The sequence below is a fragment of the Dermacentor silvarum genome, chromosome 1 (assembly GCF_013339745.2).
Source record: "Dermacentor silvarum isolate Dsil-2018 chromosome 1, BIME_Dsil_1.4, whole genome shotgun sequence".
NCBI classification, from domain to species: Eukaryota; Metazoa; Arthropoda; class Arachnida; order Ixodida; family Ixodidae; genus Dermacentor; species Dermacentor silvarum.
In genome coordinates, this window is record NC_051154.1 from 302,102,867 (window position 1) to 302,122,813 (window position 19,947).

The 19,947-nt window shown below is 43.2% G+C and overlaps 1 protein-coding gene across 1 annotated transcript in view; it reads left to right on the forward strand.

Annotated features, from left to right (window-relative positions):
- Positions 1–726: 726 nt before the first annotated feature.
- The window catches only part of LOC125943019 (uncharacterized), a 45,793-nt gene continuing 26,572 nt past the window's right edge, over positions 727–19,947 (forward strand). Inside the window, exons 1-6 of the mRNA XM_049661353.1 lie at positions 727–1,069; positions 2,748–2,882; positions 7,383–7,517; positions 9,199–9,330; positions 11,011–11,145; positions 14,639–14,772. Coding sequence (XP_049517310.1) covers positions 874–1,069; positions 2,748–2,882; positions 7,383–7,517; positions 9,199–9,330; positions 11,011–11,145; positions 14,639–14,772 — 867 coding nt within the window. The 5' untranslated portion in view covers positions 727–873. The remainder of the gene's footprint in view (positions 1,070–2,747; positions 2,883–7,382; positions 7,518–9,198; positions 9,331–11,010; positions 11,146–14,638; positions 14,773–19,947) is intronic.

The following is a 19,947-nucleotide window of genomic DNA, read 5'->3' on the forward strand; positions in this document are numbered from 1 at the left end:
TATAAACCACGTTAAAGTGACGAATAATATAGTACTAAATGCATTTATTTTATAATTTGCTTGTGAATGTAATCCACTCAGCGGAACGACAAACAAGTGATCACGTGAGCCTCAGTCTTTTGACCGCCCATAAGGCAACACCCAAGGGATGATAGCTACCCAGAGTGAATCTAGATAAACGAATGAAACTGGAGGCGGGGCGACGGGCAAGCTTTGTCTTGGTACCCTTAGTTCTTTCATCTTGGCCCGTCGCCAGAGCTCGTGAAGATCCCTAGTTTCACCAAACTCGGCACATCCGGCATAGCACCCCTGGTCTGAGTATCCAAACCGGACAATACGCTGACCAGGATCGTTGCTCAACGGCTCAACGGCGTTTTGCTCATAGCCTCAAAGGAGGCTATGAGCAAAACGGAAGGAAGAATTATTCGGCAGCCAGAAGCATCGGGGCACTTCGTAGTTTCGTGCAATTACTAGGGTGGATTACAATTTTGCCTTTTATGAACGAATACCTCCGCCTCGCGGTCTTCTGCAGAACTGGTCTGCCATGCCTTCAAATCTCTCTGAGATATAACTGTTTTCAATTGAAAATGTGTTACAGCTCGCTCAAAGCATTAGTCAAACCGTTTTATTTCGACAGGAAGCTGAGCTAGTTGGTGAGGATTCGTAATGCAAAAAAGGTAAGGCGTGCAGACACGGACACAAGAGAAGGGATGTGGACAACACAAACGCCACTTTTTTACTGTGACTTTATCAGTACATTTGGTTTAGTTCGTTTTTTTGCGTTCTACGTCGATTATCGGCTCCCCTGAAATCCTATTCATACTTATTTCCCTTCTCAAGTTAACTTCCTTTCCCAATTATGTCACCACTGTCATGAAAAAGAAAGTGATTACACTGAGTACATCTGCTTCATTCTCCTTTTTCTGTCCTCCAGAATCATTCCACACTGCCATCACCGAAAGAGGGCCAGGAGGCGGCTGCAGACAGCGAGCCCCATTTGATGCGAAACCTTTGTGTGGAGCAAAAAAGGCTGTAATCTACCGGGAGATCGTTGAAAAAGCGATACACGGTAACATTTGAGACACGCAGTTTCTAAAATACTTGCAAATGTTAACTAATCAGACCAAACCTGACATCAAAAAGAGCGAACCTGTTTAAGCCAGTTCTCAAGTCCGTCGGGAGTAACTCAAGAAGGGGTTCGCTTTATCCAGTGCATTTATTTCGCTCTGCCGGAGTCTCTTCATACAGAACACTGCACCCCAGCTAAGCTCAATCTTCATTGCTTAACATTTGCGGTGAAGTAACAGTTCGAGTGTGCCAATTGGAGACACAAAAACCTGCCTCATACTCAGATAATCACACAAGCGTTCCAGAGTCATCATTGGGCTCACCTACTGCCTAGGAGTCCGGGGCTGTTCAGGCGAAGTGTAACTCTGGTCACTCATTCTTTTTCACGAATATCAAGAGCATAATGGAAAAACGTGACGGGCTATCATCACTAGTTGACACATGTGCAGCTTACGTTGTTGACGGACAAAAACCAGACTATCGGACAGCAAAGAACTGTTCTTTTCTGAAATTAGACCTTGTGCTCACTACACCTCCTGAATCTGTGTCTAATTTCTGTGTGTTTCCTGGATTAAATGACCATTCCGCAATAAATTTATACGATCATGGAAACCACATCGCGTGCCTAAGGAATATATCTTTATCCGCGAATATCAGAAGGCAAACTTCTCAGCTTTCAATGCTGAATTAGCATGCTTTGCTGAAGAATGTTTCTCCGACTGCTGGGCAAGATTTATTGGCGAAAAGCAAGTGATCTAATCGAAAAAATGAATTTGACTTCGTGTTGCTTTAAGGGGTCACCGTAGTTTACCATATCCCTGCAACGATTATAAAACAAGAAATGCGTCTTGAGTCAGTGGACTTAAGTGTCACTTGACTCCGGAACCTAAATTTAGGTTTGCGAACATTTTATCGTTCTTTTCTGCCTCATGAAAATTACTAGTCACTGTCATACTGTCCGCAATGCTGTGAAAGAAAGGAAGAATTGTCGTCCACTTGACTATCACACGAAGCTTGAAACAAAACCCATATGGTTTTTTCAGAAGGAATGTTAGTGGAATAAAAATGTCCTGGTCTGGGTATCCAAACCGGACAATACCCTGAGCAGGATCGTTGCTCAACGGCCTGAGCTAAAAAGGAGGCTATGAGCGAAACGCAATCAAGAATTATTCGACAGCCAGAAGCATGGGGGCACTTTGTAGTTTAGTGCAAATACTAGGGTGGATTACAATTTTGCCTTTCATGAACGTATACCTCCGTCTCGCGGTCTTCCGCAGAACTGGTCGGCCATGTCCTAAAATATCTCTGAGAAATAAATGTCTTCCATTGCAAATGTGTTACAGCTCGCTCATAGCATTAGTCAAACCGTTTTATTTCGACAGGAAGCTGAGCTAGTTGGTGAGGATTCGTAATGCAAAAAAGGTAAGGCGTGCAGACACGGACACAAGAGAAGGGATGTGGACAACACAAACGCCACTTTTTTACTGTGACTTTATCAGTACATGTGGTTTAGTTCGTTTTTTTGCGTTCTACGTCGATTATCGGCTCCCCTGAAATCCTATTCATACTTATTTCCCTTCTCAAGTTAACTTCCTTTCCCAATTATGTCACCACTGTCATGAAAAAGAAAGTGATTACACTGAGTACATCTGCTTCATTCTCCTTTTTCTGTCCTCCAGAATCATTCCACACTGCCATCACCGAAAGAGGGCCAGGAGGCGGCTGCAGACAGCGAGCCCCATTTGATGCGAAACCTTTGTGTGGAGCAAAAAAGGCTGTAATCTACCGGGAGATCGTTGAAAAAGCGATACACGGTAACATTTGAGACACGCAGTTTCTAAAATACTTCGCAAATGTTAACTAATCAGACCAAACCTGACATCAAAAAGAGCGAACCTGTTTAAGCCAGTTCTCAAGTCCGTCGGGAGTCCCGGACTTTTTACTGTTAACCGCCGACCGAAAGTCACCACCGACGCCGCCATTTTGGCTGTTTTCATATCCTCGAACCCACCATGCACCGCGCCGCGGCTGCCGTAACCTCGAAACCGCACGTGTCAATCCGTTGCCAGCCGTAGCTTAGCCAAGCCAAACCTCACTGTGTCGTTCGCGTGTTGTTTTGTCAGCTCTGCCAGCTCTGCGGTCGTGTCTGCGGTTGATCGTTTGCTGCTGCGCGCTATCTCCAGTGATCACGTTCCGACCTTCAGCATCCACCGAGTTCCTAGCTGTTTCGTGCTGCGCTTTTCGTCGAGCGGATTCGCCGTTTACAGCGATGGCACCGACTGCTCCTTCGTCTTCGTCCGCGCCTTCGAACGAACTGCCAACCGCGAACTGCCTCCGTGGACGAACTGACGAAATGACGAACTGCCATGGACGTTGCCTTCGACGATCTGCGCGCTGCCGGCGTGTCGACTGCAGCCGGGATAACCTTTGAGGGCTTCGCCGACGCTGACAAAGACCTCGAGCTATGTGCGGAGTTGACCGATGACGAAATCATTCGTCAAGTTACGGACGATTCCGACGACTCCGACACCGAGAACGAAGAGCCAGCTCCTACACAGCCAACGAGCTCCGAGTTGACGCGAGCACTGATGACACTGTCATCGGTGTACAGCGGCAACATGACGTTGACTGAAATTGAGGCAGACATGATCGCGGGCAAGCGGACCGTGCAAAAGAAAATAAGCGACTTCTTTGCGCCCAAGTGCTGACCTATGAGGTAGCGCCTCTACGTCGTTTTTTTTTTTTTTTAACGGCTCTTTTCAGAGCCACCTAAACGATGCATTGGCTGAATAGCAATGAGAATCTTGTACTCCGGCCGTGACCCTCTCCGTCAGCGAAAATACCTACCAAAAAGGTGCGTTTTCACGTGCATTCGTTTTTCCGGACTGCCCGATTTCCGGACGTTTTCGCGGTCCCTTGAGGGTCCGGGAAACTCAAGAAGGGGTTCGCTTTATCCAGTGCATTTATTTCGCTCTGCCGCAGTCTCTTCATACAGAACACTGCACCCCAGCTAAGCTCAATCTTCATCGCTTAACATTTGCGGTGAAGTAACAGTTCGAGTGTGCCAATTGGAGACACAAAAACCTGCCTCATACTCAGATAATCACATAAGCGTTCCAGAGTCATCATTGGGCTCACCTACTGCCTAGGAGACCGGGGCTGTTCAGGCGAAGTGTAACTCTGGTCACTCATTCTTTTTCACGAATATCAAGAGCATAATGGAAAAACGTGACGGGCTATCATCACTAGTTGACACATGTGCAGCTTACGTTGTTGACGGACAAAAACCAGACTATCGGACAGCAAAGAACTGTTCTTTTCTGAAATTAGACCTTGTGCTCACTACACCTCCTGAATCTGTGTCTAATTTCTGTGTGTTTCCTGGATTAAATGACCATTCCGCAATAAATTTTATACGATCATGGAAACCACATCGCGTGCCTAAGGAATATAACTTTATCCGCGAATATCAGAAGGCAAACTTCTCAGCTTTCAATGCTGAATTAGCATGCTTTGCTGAAGAATGTTTCTCCGACTGCTGGGCAAGATTTATTGGCGAAAAGCAAGTGATCTAATCGAAAAAATGAATTTGACTTCGTGTTGCTTTAAGGGGTCACCGTAGTTTACCATATCCCTGCAACGATTATAAAACAAGAAATGCGTCTTGAGTCAGTGGACTTCAGTGTCACTTGACTCCGGAACCTAAATTTAGGTTCGCGAACATTTTATCGTTCTTTTTTGCCTCATGAAAATTACTAGTCACTGTCATACTGTCCGCAATGCTGTGAAAGAAAGGACGAATTGTCGTCCACTTGACTATCACACGAAGCTTGAAACAAAACCCATATGGTTTTTTCAGAAGGAATGTTAGTGGATTAAAAATGTCCTGGTCTGGGTATCCAAACCGGACAATACCCTGAGCAGGATCGTTGCTCAACGGCCTGAGCTAAAAAGGAGGCTATGAGCGAAACGCAATCAAGAATTATTCGACAGCCAGAAGCATGGGGGCACTTTGTAGTTTAGTGCAAATACTAGGGTGGATTACAATTTCGCCTTTCATGAACGTATACCTCCGTCTCGCGGTCTTCCTGCAGAACTGGTCGGCCATGTCCCTAAAATATCTCTGAGAAATAAATGTCTTCCATTGCAAATGTGTTACAGCTCGCTCATAGCATTAGTCAAACCGTTCTATTTCGACAGGAAGCTGAAGCTAGTTGGTGAGGATTCGTAATGCAAAAAAGGTAAGGCGTGCAGACACGGACACAAGAGAAGGGATGTGGACAACACAAACGCCACTTTTTACTGTGACTTTATCAGTACATTTGGTTTAGTTCGTTTTTTTGCTTTCTACGTCGATTATCAGGCTCCCCTGAAATCCTATTCATACTTATTTCTCTTCTCAAGTTAACTTCCTTTCCCAATTATGTCACCACTGTCATGAAAAAGAAAGTGATTACACTGAGTACATCTGCTTCATTCTCCTTTTTCTGTCCTCCAGAATCAGTTCCACACTGCCATCACCGAAAGAGGGCCAGGAGGCGGCTGCAGACAGCGAGCCCCATTTGATGCGAAACCTTTGTGTGGAGCAAAAAAGGCTGTAATCTACCGGGAGATCGTTGAAAAAGCGATACACGGTAACATTTGAGACACGCAGTTTCTAAATACTTGGCAAATGTTAACTAATCAGACCAAACCTGACATCAAAAAGAGCGAACCTGTTTAAGCCAGTTCTCAAGTCCGTCGGGAGTAACTCAAGAAGGGGTTCGCTTTATCCAGTGCATTTATTTCGCTCTGCCGCAGTCTCTTCATACAGAACACTGCACCCCAGCTAAGCTCAATCTTCATCGCTTAACATTTGCGGTGAAGTAACAGTTCGAGTGTGCCAATTGGAGACACAAAAACCTGCCTCATACTCAGATAATCACATAAGCGTTCCAGAGTCATCATTGGGCTCACCTACTGCCTAGGAGACCGGGGCTGTTCAGGCAAAGTGTAACTCTGGTCACTCATTCTTTTTCACGAATATCAAGAGCATAATGGAAAAACGTGACGAGCTATCATCACTAGTTGACACATGTGCAGCTTACGTTGTTGACGGACAAAAACCAGACTATCGGACAGCAAAGAACTGTTCTTTTCTGCAATTAGACCTTGTGCTCACTACACCTTCCTGAATCTGTGTCTAATTTCTGTGTGTTTCCTGGATTAAATGACCATTCCGCAATAAATTTTATAAGATCAGTGGAAACCACATTGCGTGCCTAAGGAATATATCTTTATCCGCGAATATCAGAAGTGAACTTCTCGGCTTTCAATGCTGAATTAGCATGCTTTGCTGAAGAATGTTTCTCCGACTGCTGGGCAAGATTTATTGGCGAAAAGCAAGTGATCTAATCGAAAAAATGAATTTGACTTCGTGTTGCTTTAAGGGGTCACCATAGTTTACCATATCCCTGCAACGATTATAAAACAAGAAATGCGTCTTGAGTCAGTGGACTTAAGTGTCACTTGACTCCAGAACCTAAATTTAGGTTTGCGAACATTTTATCATTCTTTTCTGCCTCATGAAAATTACTAGTCACTGTCATACTGTCCGCAATGCTGTGAAAGAAAGGAAGAATTGTCGTCCACTTGACTATCACACGAAGCTTGAAACAAAACCCTTATGGTTTTTTCAGACGGAATGTTAGTGGAATAAAAATGTCCTGGTCTGGGTATCCAAACCGGACAATACCCTGAGCAGGATCGTTGCTCAACGGCCTGAGCTAAAAAGGAGGCTATGAGCGAAACGCAATCAAGAATTATTCGACAGCCAGAAGCATGGGGGCACTTTGTAGTTTAGTGCAAATACTAGGGTGGATAACAATTTCGCCTTTCATGAACGTATACCTCCGTCTCGCGGTCTTCTGCAGAACTGGTCGGCCATGCCCTAAAATATCTCTGAGAAATAAATGTCTTCCATTGCAAATGTGTTACAGCTGGCTCATAGCATTAGTCAAACCGTTCTATTTCGACAGGAAGCTGAACTAGTTGGTGAGGATTCGTAATGCAAAAAAGGTAAGGCATGCAGACACGGACACAAGAGAAGGGATCTGGACAACACAAACGCCACTCTTTTACTGCGACTTTATTAGTACATTTGGTTTAGTTTGTTTTTTTGCTTTCTACGTCGATTATCAGCTCCCCTGAAATCCTATTCATACTTATTTCTCTTCTCAAGTTAACTTCCTTTCCCAATTATGTCACCACTGTCATGAAAAAGAAAGTGATTACACTGAGTACATCTGCTTCATTCTCCTTTTTCTGTCCTCCAGAATCATTCCACACTGCCATCACCGAAAGAGGGCCAGGAGGCGGCTGCAGACAGCGAGCCCCATTTGATGCGAAACCTTTGTGTGGAGCAAAAAAGGCTGTAATCTACCGGGAGATCGTTGAAAAAGCGATACACGGTAACATTTGAGACACGCAGTTTCTAAAATACTTCCGCAAATGTTAACTAATCAGACCAAACCTGACATCAAAAAGAGTGAACCTGTTTAAGCCAGTTCTCAAGTCCGTCGGGAGTAACTCAAGATGGGGTTCACTTTATCCAGTGCATTTATTTCGCTCTGCCGCAGTCTCTTCATACAGAACACTGCACCCCAGCTAAGCTCAATCTTCATCGCTTAACATTTGCGATGAAGTAACAGTTAGAGTGTGCCAATTGGAGACACAAAAAGCTGCCTCCTACTCAGATAATCACATAAACGTTCCAGAGTCATCATTGGGCTCACCTACTGCCTAGGAGACCGGGGCTGTTCAGGCAAAGTGTAACTCTGGTCACTCATTCTTTTTCCCGAATATCAAGAGCATAATGGAAAAACGTGACGAGCTATCATCACTAGTTGACACATGTGCAGCTTACGTTGTTGACGGACAAAAACCAGACTATCGGACAGCAAAGAACTGTTCTTTTCTGCAATTAGACCTTGTGCTCACTACACTTCCTGAATCTGTGTCTAATTTCTGTGTGTTTCCTGGATTAAATGACCATTCCGCAATAAATTTATAAGATCAGTGGAAACCACATTGCGTGCCTAAGGAATATATCTTTATCCGCGAATATCAGAAGTGAACTTCTCGGCTTTCAATGCTGAATTAGCATGCTTTGCTGAAGAATGTTTCTCCGACTGCTGGGCAAGATTTATTGGCGAAAAGCAAGTGATCTAATCGAAAAAATGAATTTGACTTCGTGTTGCTTTAAGGGGTCACCGTAGTTTACCATATCCCTGCAACGATTATAAAACAAGAAATGCGTCTTGAGTCAGTGGACTTCAGTGTCACTTGACTCCGGAACCTAAATTTAGGTTTGCGAACATTTTATCGTTCTTTTCTGCCTCATGAAAATTACTAGTCACTGTCATACTGTCCGCAATGCTGTGAAAGAAAGGACGAATTGTCGTCCACTTGACTATCACACGAAGCTTGAAACAAAACCCATATGGTTTTTTCAGAAGGAATGTTAGTGGAATAAAAATGTCCTGGTCTGGGTATCCAAACCGGACAATACCCTGAGCAGGATCGTTGCTCAACGGCCTGAGCTAAAAAGGAGGCTATGAGCGAAACGCAATCAAGAATTATTCGACAGCCAGAAGCATGGGGGCACTTTGTAGTTTAGTGCAAATACTAGGGTGGATTACAATTTCGCCTTTCATGAATGTATTCCTCCGTCTAACGGTCTTCTGCAGAACTGGTCGGCCATGCCCTAAAATATCTCTGAGAAATAAATGCCTTCCATTGCAAATGTGTTACAGCTCGCTCATAGCATTAGTCAAACCGTTTTATTTCGACAGGAAGCTCAGCTAGTTGGTGAGGATTCGTAATGCAAAAAAGGTAAGGCGTGCAGACACGGACACAAGAGAAGGGATCTGGACAACACAAACGCCACTCTTTTACTGCGACTTTATCAGTACATTTGGTTTAGTTAGTTTTTTTGCGTTCTACGTCGATTATCAGCTCCCCTGAAATCCTATTCATACTTATTTCTCTTCTCAAGTTAACTTCCTTTCCCAATTATGTCACCACTGTCATGAAAAAGAAAGGGATTACACTGAGTACATCTGCTTCATTCTCTTTTTTTCTGTCCTCCAGAATCGTTCCACATTGCCATCACCGAAAGAGGGCCAGGAGGCGGCTGCAGACAGCGGCCCCATTTGATGCGAAACCTTTCTGGAGCAAAAAAGGCTGGAATCTACCGGGAGATCGTTGAAAAAGCGATACACGGTAACATTTGAGACATGCAGTTTCTAAATTACTTGGCAAATGTTGACTAATCAGACCAAACCTGACATCAAAAAGAGCGAACCTGTTTAAGCCAGTTCTCAAATCCGTCGGGAGTAACTCAAGAAGGGGTTCGCTTTATCCAGTGCATTTATTTCGCTCTGCCGCAGTCTCTTCATACAGAACACTGCACCCCAGCTAAGCTCAATCTTCATCGCTTAACATTTGCGATGAAGTAACAGTTAGAGTGTGCCAATTGGAGACACAAAAAGCTGCCTCCTACTCAGATAATCACATAAACGTTCCAGAGTCATCATTGGGCTCACCTACTGCCTAGGAGACCGGGGCTGTTCAGGCAAAGTGTAACTCTGGTCACTCATTCTTTTTCCCGAATATCAAGAGCATAATGGAAAAACGTGACGAGCTATCATCACTAGTTGACACATGTGCAGCTTACGTTGTTGACGGACAAAAACCAGACTATCGGACAGCAAAGAACTGTTCTTTTCTGCAATTAGACCTTGTGCTCACTACACTTCCTGAATCTGTGTCTAATTTTTGTGTGTTTCCTGGAATAAATGACCATTCCGCAATAAAATTTATAAGATAGTGGAAACCACATTGCGTGCCTAAGGAATATATCTTTATCCGCGAATATCAGAAGTTGAACTTCTCGGCTTTCAATGCTGAATTAGCATGCTTTGCTGAAGAATGTTTCTCCGACTGCTGGGCAAGATTTATTGGCGAAAAGCAAGTGATCTAATCGAAAAAATGAATTTGACTTCGTGTTGCTTTAAGGGGTCACCATAGTTTACCATATCCCTGCAACGATTATAAAACAAGAAATGCGTCTTGAGTCAGTGGACTTAAGTGTCACTTGACTCCAGAACCTAAATTTAGGTTTGCGAACATTTTATCATTCTTTTCTGCCTCATGAAAATTACTAGTCACTGTCATACTGTCCGCAATGCTGTGAAAGAAAGGAAGAATTGTCGTCCACTTGACTATCACACGAAGCTTGAAACAAAACCCATATGGTTTTTTCAGAAGGAATGTTAGTGGAATAAAAATTTCCTGGTCGGGGTATCCAAACCGGACAATACCCTGAGCAGGATCGTTGCTCAACGGCCTGAGCTAAAAAGGAGGCTATGAGCGAAACGCAATCAAGAATTATTCGACAGCCAGAAGCATGGGGGCACTTTGTAGTTTAGTGCAAATACTAGGGTGGATTACAATTTCGCCTTTCATGAATGTATACCTCCGTCTAACGGTCTTCTGCAGAACTGGTCGGCCATGCCCTAAAATATCTCTGAGAAATAAATGTCTTCCATTGCAAATGTGTTACAGCTGGCTCATAGCATTAGTCAAACCGTTCTATTTCGACAGGAAGCTGAACTAGTTGGTGAGGATTCGTAATGCAAAAAAGGTAAGGCGTGCAGACACGGACACAAGAGAAGGGATCTGGACAACACAAACGCCACTCTTTTACTGCGACTTTATTAGTACATTTGGTTTAGTTTGTTTTTTTGCTTTCTACGTCGATTATCAGCTCCCCTGAAATCCTATTCATACTTATTTCTCTTCTCAAGTTAACTTCCTTTCCCAATTATGTCACCACTGTCATGAAAAAGAAAGTGATTACACTGAGTACATCTGCTTCATTCTCTTTTTTCTGTCCTCCAGAATCGTTCCACACTGCCATCACCGAAAGAGGGCCAGGAGGCGGCTGCAGACAGCGGCCCCATTTGATGCGAAACCTTTGTGTGGAGCAAAAAAGGCTGGAATCTACCGGGAGATCAGTTGAAAAAGCGATACACGGTAACATTTGAGACACGCAGTTTCTAAAATACTTCGCAAATGTTAACTAATCAGACCAAACCTGACATCAAAAAGAGCGAACCTGTTTAAGCCAGTTCTCAAGTCCGTCGGGAGTAACTCAAGATGGGGTTCGCTTTATCCAGTGCATTTATTTCGCTCTGCCGGAGTCTCTTCATACAGAACACTGCACCCCAGCTAAGCTCAATCTTCATTGCTTAACATTTGCGGTGAAGTAACAGTTCGAGTGTGCCAATTGGAGACACAAAAACCTGCCTCATACTCAGATAATCACACAAGTGTTCCAGAGTCATGATTGGGCTCACCTACTGGCTAGGAGTCCGGGGCTGTTCAGGCGAAGTGTAACTCTGGTCACTCATTCTTTTTCGTGAATATCAAGAGCATAATGGAGAAACGTGACGGGCTATCATGACTAGTTACACATGTGCAACTTACGTTGTTGACGGACAAAAACCAGACTATCGGACAGCAAAGAACTGTTCTTTTCTGAAATTAGACCTTGTGCTCACTACACCTCCTGAATCTGTGTCTAATTTCTGTGTGTTTCCTGGATTAAATGACCATTCCGCAATAAATTTATAAGATCATGGAAACCACATTGCGTGCCTAAGGAATATATCTTTATCCGCGAATATCAGAAGGTGAACTTCTCGGCTTTCAATGCTGAATTAGCATGCTTTGCTGAAGAATGTTTCTCCGACTGCTGGGCAAGATTTATTGGCGAAAAGCAAGTGATCTAATCGAAAAAATGAATTTGACTTCGTGTTGCTTTAAGGGGTCACCGTAGTTTACCATATCCCTGCAACGATTATAAAACAAGAAACGAGTCTTGAGTCAGTGGACTTAAGTGTCACTTGACTCCGGAACCTAAATTTAGGTTTGCGAACATTTTATCGTTCTTTTCTGCCTCATGAAAATTACTAGTCACTGTCATACTGTCCGCAATGCTGTGAAAGAAAGGAAGAATTGTCGTCCACTTGACTATCACACGAAGCTTGAAACAAAACCCATATGGTTTTTTCAGAAGGAATGTTAGTGGAATAAAAATGTCCTGGTCTGGGTATCCAAACCGGACAATACCCTGAGCAGGATCGTTGCTCAACGGCCTGAGCTAAAAAGGAGGCTATGAGCGAAACGCAATCAAGAATTATTCGACAGCCAGAAGCATGGGGGCACTTTGTAGTTTAGTGCAAATACTAGGGTGGATAACAATTTCGCCTTTCATGAACGTATACCTCCGTCTCGCGGTCTTCTGCAGAACTGGTCGGCCATGCCCTAAAATATCTCTGAGAAATAAATGTCTTCCATTGCAAATGTGTTACAGCTGGCTCATAGCATTAGTCAAACCGTTCTATTTCGACAGGAAGCTGAACTAGTTGGTGAGGATTCGTAATGCAAAAAAGGTAAGGCGTGCAGACACGGACACAAGAGAAGGGATCTGGACAACACAAACGCCACTCTTTTACTGCGACTTTATTAGTACATTTGGTTTAGTTTGTTTTTTTGCTTTCTACGTCGATTATCAGCTCCCCTGAAATCCTATTCATACTTATTTCTCTTCTCAAGTTAACTTCCTTTCCCAATTATGTCACCACTGTCATGAAAAAGAAAGTGATTACACTGAGTACATCTGCTTCATTCTCTTTTTTGTCTCCTTCAGGATCGTTCCACACTGCCATCACTGAAATAGGGCCTGGAGGCGGCTGCAGACAGGGAGCCCCATTTGATGCGAAACCTTTGCGTGGAGCAAAAAAGGCTGGAATCTACCGGGAGATCATTCAAAAAGCGATACACGGTAACATTTGGGACACGCAGTTTCTAAAATACTTGGCAAATGTTGACTAATCAGACCAAACCTGACATCAAAAAGAGCGAACCTGTTTAAGCCAGTTCTCAAATCCGTCGGGAGTAACTCAAGAAGGGGTTCGCTTGATCCAGTGCATTTATTTCGCTCTGCCGCAGTCTCTTCATACAGAACACTGCACCCCAGCTAAGCTCAATCTTCATCGCTTAACATTTGCGATGAAGTAACAGTTAGAGTGTGCCAATTGGAGACACAAAAAGCTGCCTCCTACTCAGATAATCACATAAGCGTTCCAGAGTCATCATTGGGCTCACCTACTGCCTAGGAGACCGGGGCTGTTCAGGCAAAGTGTAACTCTGGTCACTCATTCTTTTTCCCGAATATCAAGAGCATAATGGAAAAACGTGACGAGCTATCATCACTAGTTGACACATGTGCAGCTTACGTTGTTGACGGACAGAAACCAGACTATCGGACAGCAAAGAACTGTTCTTTTCTGAAATTAGACCTTGGACTGACCACACCTCCAGAATCTGTGTCTAATTTCTGTATGCTTCCTGGATTAAATGACCATTCCGCATTAAAATTTATAAGATCGTGGAAACCACATCGCGTGCCTAAGGAATATAACTTTATCTGCGAATATCAGAAGGCAAACGTTTCAGCTTTCAATGCTGAATTAGCATGCATTGCTGAAGAATGTTTCTCCGACTGCTGGCAAGATTTATTGGCGAAAAGCAAGTGATCTAATCGAAAAAATGAATTTGACTTCGTGTTGCTTTAAGGGGTCACCGTAGTTTACCATATCCCTGCAACGATTATAAAACAAGAAATGCGTCTTGAGTCAGTGGACTTAAGTGTCACTTGACTCCGGAACCTAAATTTAGGTTCGCGAACATTTTATCGTTCTTTTTTGCCTCATGAAAATTACTAGTCACTGTCATACTGTCCGCAATGCTGTGAAAGAAAGGACGAATTGTCGTCCACTTGACTATCACACGAAGCTTGAAACAAAACCCATATGGTTTTTTCAGAAGGAATGTTAGTGGAATAAAAATGTCCTGGTCTGGGTATCCAAACCGGACAATACCCTGAGCAGGATCGTTGCTCAACGGCCTGAGCTAAAAAGGAGGCTATGAGCGAAACGCAATCAAGAATTATTCGACAGCCAGAAGCATGGGGGCACTTTGTAGTTTAGTGCAAATACTAGGGTGGATTACAATTTTGCCTTTCATGAACGTATACCTCCGTCTCGCGGTCTTCTGCAGAACTGGTCGGCCATGTCCTAAAGTATCTCTGAGAAAAAAATGTCTTCCATTGCAAATGTGTTACAGCTGGCTCATAGCATTAGTCAAACCGTTCTATTTCGACAGGAAGCTGAACTAGTTGGTGAGGATTCGTAATGCAAAAAAGGTAAGGCGTGCAGACACGGACACAAGAGAAGGGATCTGGACAACACAAACGCCACTCTTTTACTGCTGACTTTATTAGTACATTTGGTTTAGTTTGTTTTTTTGCTTTCTACGTCGATTATCAGCTCCCCTGAAATCCTATTCATACTTATTTCTCTTCTCAAGTTAACTTCCTTTCCCAATTATGTCACCACTGTCATGAAAAAGAAAGGGATTACACTGAGTACATCTGCTTCATTCTCTTTTTTCTGTCCTCCAGAATCGTTCCACACTGCCATCACCGAAAGAGGGCCAGGAGGCGGCTGCAGACAGCGGCCCCATTTGATGCGAAACCATTGTGTGGAGCAAAACAGACTGGCATATACCGGGATATTGTTCAAAGAGCCATACAGGGTAACAATTCAGAGACACGCAGTTTCTAAAATACTTGGCAAACGATAACTAATCAGATCAAACCTGACATCAAAAACAACAAACCTGTTTAAGCCAGTTCTCAAATCAATCGGGAGTCACTCAAGAAGGGGTTCGCTTTATCCAGTGCATTTATTTCGCTCTGCCGGAGTCTCTTCATAAAGCACACTCAACCCCAGCTAAGCTCAATCTTCATCGCTTAACATTTGCGGTGAGCAAACAGATTGAGTGTGCCAATTGGAGACACAGATACCTGCCTCACACTCAGATAATCACACAAGCGTTTCAGAGTCATCATTGGGCTCACCTACTGCTTAGGAGTCGGGGGCTGTTCAGGCGAAGTGTAACTCTGGTCACTCATTTTTTTTCACGGATATCAAGAGCATAATGAAATAAGGTGACGAGCTATCATCACTAGTTGACACATGTGCAGCTTACATTGTTGACGGACAGAAACCAGACTATCGGACAGCAAAGAACTGTTCTTTTCTGAAATAGACCTTGTGCTGACCACACCTCCTGAATCTGTGTCTACTTTCTGTGTGTATCCTGGATTATATGACCATTCCGCAATAAATTTTATACGATCATGGAAACCACACCACGTGCCTTAGGAATATAATTTATCCGCAAAAATCAGAAGGCAAGCTTCTGTGCTTTCAATGCTGAATTAGCATGCTTTGCTGAAGAATGTTTCTCCGACTGCTGGGCAAGAGTTATTTGCGAAAAGCAAGTGATCTAATCGAAAAAATGCATTTGACTTTGTGTTGCTTTAGGGGGTTACCGTAGTTTAACATATCCCTGAAACGATTATAAACTGAGAAGAAATGCGTCTTGAGTCAGTGGACTTCAGAGTCACTTAACTCCGGAACGTAAATTTAGGTTCGCAAACGTTTTCTCGTTCTTTTCTGCCTCGTGAAAATTACTAGTCACTGTCATACTGTCCGCAATGCTGTGAAAGAAAGGAAGAATTGTCGTCCACTTGACTATCACACGAAGCTTGAAACAAAACCCTTATGGTTTTTTCAGAAGGAATGTTAGTGGAATAAAAATGTCCTGGTCTGGGTATCCAAACCGGACAATACCCTGAGCAGGATCGTTGCTCAACGGCCTGAGCTAAAAAGGAGGCTATGAGCGAAACGCAATCAAGAATTATTCGACAGCCAGAAGCATGGGGGCACTTTGTAGTTTAGTGCAAATACTAGGGTGGATTACAATTTCGCCTTTCATGAACGTATACCTCCGTCTCGCGGTCTTCTGCAGAACTGGTCGGCCATGCCCTAAAATATCTCTGAGAAATAAATGTCTTCCATTGCAAATGTGTTACAGCTGGCTCATAGCATTAGTCAAACCGTTCTATTTCGACAGGAAGCTGAACTAGTTGGTGAGGATTCGTAATGCAAAAAAGGTAAGGCGTGGACAACACAAAACGCGGCTTTTTTTTTACTGCCACTTTATTAGTACATTTCGTTTAGTTCGTTTTTTGCGTTCTACGTCGATTATGGGCCCCCCTGAAATCCTATTTATACTTATTTCCCTTCTCAACTTAACTTCTTTTCCCAATTCTGTCACCAGTGTCATGAAAAAGAAAGTGATTACACAGAGTGCATCTGTTCATTCTTATTTTTCTGTCCTCCAGACTGTTTCCACACTGCCATCACCGATAGAGGGCCAGGAGGTGGCTGCAGACAGCGGCCCCATTTGCTGCGAAACCATTGTGTGGAGCAAACAGACTGGCATATACCGGGATATTGTTCAAAGAGCCATACAGGGTAACAATTCAGAGACACGCAGTTTCTAAAATACTTGGCAAATGGTAACTAATCAGATCAAACCTGACATCAAAAACAGTGAACCTGTTTAACCCCCTCAAGTACATAAGCCAATAAACCGTGAAATTATCGATGTATATTTTTTTCTTAATTTTGGACTTTCAAACAACATTGAAAAACTTTTCAAAATATTATTTCTTATAGCTTATAAGTTACACCATAGGTAATATGTGTCCCTATGTACTGTAAGGGAACCGAACAATTTCATGGGCTGCTTCCACCGTAAGATTACATCAAGCAATTCCTTGCGGTAGGAAAGCACAAGTGAAATTGCAAATGCTGCAGCAGGGAAATGTGGGGATTTCAAGCCTTCAGTTGCAGCAATCCATGCACCTTTTTCAAGCGGGAGCTTTTGTAATTTAGTGTACAGGAGTGTCTTGCCTTGCACAGATTCTTATGCGCTTGCATATTTTCTCAAGACTTGTGCTTCGATCTCGGCTCAAAAATTTGCCCCAAGAATCCATGCAACTGCTTGGCAGAACTGCAGGGAGGTCAGAGCGGGCATAGTGGTCTCGCCAGCTTGTAGTTTGACGTACATAATGTACGGGATGCTTACTTCAATTTCCTGGAATTTCTTGAACACTTGGAGGTAGTATTTAATTTTTGACTTACGGTCCACATCGTAGGTTACCTTCTTTGAGCTGGCAGGAGGTGATTGGCTCATTCAAAGGATAACAACTAGAAATGTCTTCATTTCTTCTGTCGTTTGCATTTTTCGCAGCATAACGAGCGCTTTGTTTCACAACCATTTTTTTACGAAGCTCTCCAACTTCATAACAGATATTTTTAGTTTTATAAGGTCCGCTGGTTGCTTGCACGATTGAATAAACTTTATTTCCCTTTGTTTCACGCCGGAATCAGCTGTGACTAGCCGTTTTGCATGTCCTGCTCTATTCAATGACCTTTTGACTGAACACAGTAATTTTGGGAGGAGTAATTGCAAGATGTTTCGCTGACCTTCCCTTATTCGCTTTATTGGTGGCTTTGAATGGTATGGCTTTCTGGGTGTTTTGAGTCGGTGCTGCAATAACGTTGCCAACATATTCTTCATCAAGCTGCAAAACAGACTCATCATTGTTGTCATGAAACAAAATCTTAGAGACTGTTTTCTTCCGATATTTGAAATTTCAAGTCTCTTTTCAGCCATAATTCCAGAAAATAAAATCTTGTATCTAGAATGAACCAGCCTACACGTAAATTCACAACGTATACAAGTTTTGATTTGAAGTGGCTATTGGAACATGAAAGTGCCGCCCTCAAGTGAACGCCGCCAAATGGCATCCAGAATTCTGTCACGGTACACTGGGACACATATGTCCCAACATCTCGTTATCGCAGAAAACGTAGTTTATACTCACTTAATATTGAAAGGCTTGGTTTGTTACAAACCCTTGATAACGGCACTTTATATTCCACACGTTCTATTCCTTTGTTGGTTAGAAAAATCTGCAAAACATGCTCTTAATGCGGCGGTGGTGAAGCGCACCTTTGAGGTGCGACTGCACCCACGGCTCGTCAGTGTTTTGTCATAAATTTGTCAACCGAAATCATATATTTCGGTAATGAAATCTGTTTAGTTCGCTAAATTGCCCTCAGCAGGTTTCTAGAGGCTAAACGTATTTATCGAGACATGGTTAAAATTGGAGCACCTATGTCCCATGAACCTTAAGGGGTTAAGCCAGTTCTCAAAAATACGTCGGGATTAACTCAAGGGGAGTTCGCTTTATGCAGTGCATTTATTTCGCTCTGCCGCAGTCTCTTCATACACAACACTGTACCCCAGCTTAACTTAATCATCACCGCTTAACATCTGCGGTGAAGAAACAGATCGAGTGTGCCAACTGGAGACACAGAGACCTGCCTCACACTCAGAGAGAGTCATCATCGGGCTCACCTACTGCCTAGGAGTCCGGAGCTTTTCAGGCGAAGTGTAACTCTGGTCACTCATTCCTTGTCACAAATATCAAGAGCATAATGAAAAAACGTGACGAGCTATCATCACTAGTTGACACATGTGCAGCTTACGTTGTTGACGGACAGAAACCAGACTATCGAACAGCAAAGAACTGTTCTTTTCTGAAATTAGACCTTGTGCTCACTACACCTTCTGAATCTATGTATTAATAGCGTGTGTTTCCTGCATTAAGTGACCATTCCGCAACAACTTTTACATGATATTGTGAACCACACCACGTGCCTAAGGAATATAACTTTATCCGCGACTATCATAAGGCAAACTTTTCAGTTGTCAATGCTGAATTAGCATGCTTTGTTGATAAATGTTTCTCCAGCTTCGGGGCAAGATTTATTGGCGAAAAAGCAAATGATCTAATCGAAAAATGCATTTCACTCAGCGTTGCTTTAAGGGCCGGGTCACCATAGTTTAACATATCTCTGAAACGATTATAACCCTTGAATAAACGCATCTTCATTCAGTGGACTTCGGAGTGATATACCCTAACTCCGGTCACCTAAATCTAAGTTCGCGAGCATTTTCTCTTTCTTTTTTGCCTCGTCAAAATTCTAGTTACTGTCATACTGTTCGCAAAACTGTGAGAGAAGGGGCAAATTGTCGTCTCCTTGACTATCGCACGAAGCTCTAAAGAAATCCCATACGGGTTTTTCAGAAGGAAAGTTACTCAGTGGAAGAAAAATTTGTCCTCGTCTGGGCATCCTAACCGGACAATACCCTGACCAGGATGGATGCTCAACGGTCTGATCTAAAATTAAGGCTAAGAGTGAAACGCAAGGAGTAATTTTTTGACAGCCAGAAGCGCGGGAGCACTTTGTAGTTTAGTGCACTACTTTAGTAGATTACAATTTTTCCTTTCATGAACGTATACCTCCACCCCGCAGGTTTCCACAGAACAGGTCTGCCATACCCTCAAAGCTCTCCAAGATATAACTGTCTTCCATTGCAAATGTGTTACAGCTCGCCGATAGCATTAGTCACACCGTGTTATTTCACTTTCCACGGTTAGATACAAGAGTGTTTGAAATAACTACAGAAGTGTATGTACTCGCTAGCGTTTGCGTATGCTGCTGTTGCTTATTGCCAACCCCCCGTCTGCTTTTATAGTTATGCCTCCCTCTCACACACTAAAGCTTCTTCAACAACTCACAATTAGTTTGGCACAGCTATTTCCCAGAAAAAAATGTTGGCTAGTAAGAGGAAAAGATAAATCTGCTGTATAGTTCTGCTAAATACAATGAAGAATTACAGGTATTCTAAAGTATATTCAAGTAGCGGTGCAGATCACATATTTAGCAGCTTCAGAGAAACCCTAACCCGCTTCCATAGCATGAGTTGGATCTGTTGTATATT